Source organism: Chondrus crispus, genomic scaffold (assembly GCF_000350225.1).
Source record: "Chondrus crispus Stackhouse genomic scaffold, scaffold_84, whole genome shotgun sequence".
NCBI classification, from domain to species: Eukaryota; Rhodophyta; class Florideophyceae; order Gigartinales; family Gigartinaceae; genus Chondrus; species Chondrus crispus.
The window spans coordinates 27,013-28,381 of NW_005178758.1; the positions used below are offsets into that span (position 1 = coordinate 27,013).

General features: G+C 51.1%; 1 protein-coding gene across 1 annotated transcript; it reads left to right on the forward strand.

Moving 5' to 3' along the window:
* Positions 1-738: 738 nt before the first annotated feature.
* CHC_T00007759001 (hypothetical protein) lies at positions 739-852 on the forward strand. Its single transcript, XM_005711470.1, has one exon. The coding sequence runs from the start codon at positions 739-741 to the stop codon at positions 850-852; it is 114 nt and encodes a 37-aa protein (XP_005711527.1).
* The last annotated feature ends 517 nt before the right edge of the window (positions 853-1,369 follow it).

Here is a 1,369-nt window from a genome sequence, read left to right on the forward strand (position 1 = left end):
TAGGCATTAGCGGAGCCATATTTGAGCAGGGAACTAGACATTCGGCTCGCTCCCTTCCTGGCCGACAAATCGCGAATCCCACGGCCACCATCATGGGTGGAGTGCTGATGCTCAGGTATCTCAAGTTAGAGGAGCGCGCGGAAGCGATTGAGAAGGCCGTCATGAGCGTGTTCGCAGAAACAGATATTCTAACTCGCGACGTGGCCGCGGAAGGAGCTGCAGCTGCGTCAACATCCGAGTTTACTGATGCCGTTGTTGCTGCTCTCAAGAGGTCTTCGTAGAATGCTCGGTACATGACGACCTTTTTTGGATTCGCAAGTTTTGGAGGCCTTTGCCTCGCATGTCAAGGCGACATCAAGCTCTGTTATTAAGAGGATTTAAGGATTACTGTTACACTTTACAACGTTGCGCCCTCGTCTAACATGAATTAAATCAGATACTCTGTACCCTGGAGGAACATCATCCTCCCAGCGAATCTGCAAGACTTGTCAAGGATTCAGCGAGGTCTGGATCTCCGCATCGGGCAACTACTTGATCGATGACTCCTGGCAACTCTGGTGCGACTCTCAGCAGGCCTTGCTTATCTATTTCGACCAGTACTTGCAGTGCTCCAATGCCTGCTTCCATATCAGCGACATCGTCAACATCGAGGGCAGCAATGGACTCTGAAAACGCGGCAATGGCATTCCGGTCGTCAAGTAGATCTCGCACAAACTCTTCATTTCCCGTCGCCCTCGCATGTTGCATGAAGAACCTGGCTCGTCTCCTTACAAAAATGTTATCATTTGCGAGAAGACGCCGGAGAGAGATAGTGCCTCCCAGCTCTGCAAAGCGTTCTCGAATCTCCTTTGACGAATTTCTCAACAAGGCCGATGACGCCATGACAGCCTTCGCCCTCACCTTTGCGTTGAGGTCTACGAGACATTTTGCCAAGACTTCATGTCGATCTCGCTGCATGAAGACATCTTTCACCCCTTTCAAATCCTGCAGAGCAGAGCCGAGGGCCCAGACAGCGGCAGCGCGAACTTCAGGTTCATCTGCTGCGGCACAATTTAAAATGGGTTGCAAAGCCCCAAGTTTATCGATGTTGATAGCATAATTCAAGTCCACAAACATCTCTTCCAAGCCCTCTAATGCCTCGACTTTCTCCCCTGCGGTGAGCGGGTTTTTCTCGTCCGTGAGCATGGCGACGACACGTTTAACATCAGCAAACATATCAGGGAAAGCTGCGTCGAGCCATTAGCGATCGGCGGCAAGTTTCTCTTCGGTTTTCTCAGTCGCTTTGTCGCCTGATGAAGCCTGCTCCCGTTTCGTAGTGTTCGCTGTACTCCATTGCAGGAATTTGTTGAGCGACGTGATATCGTTGCCG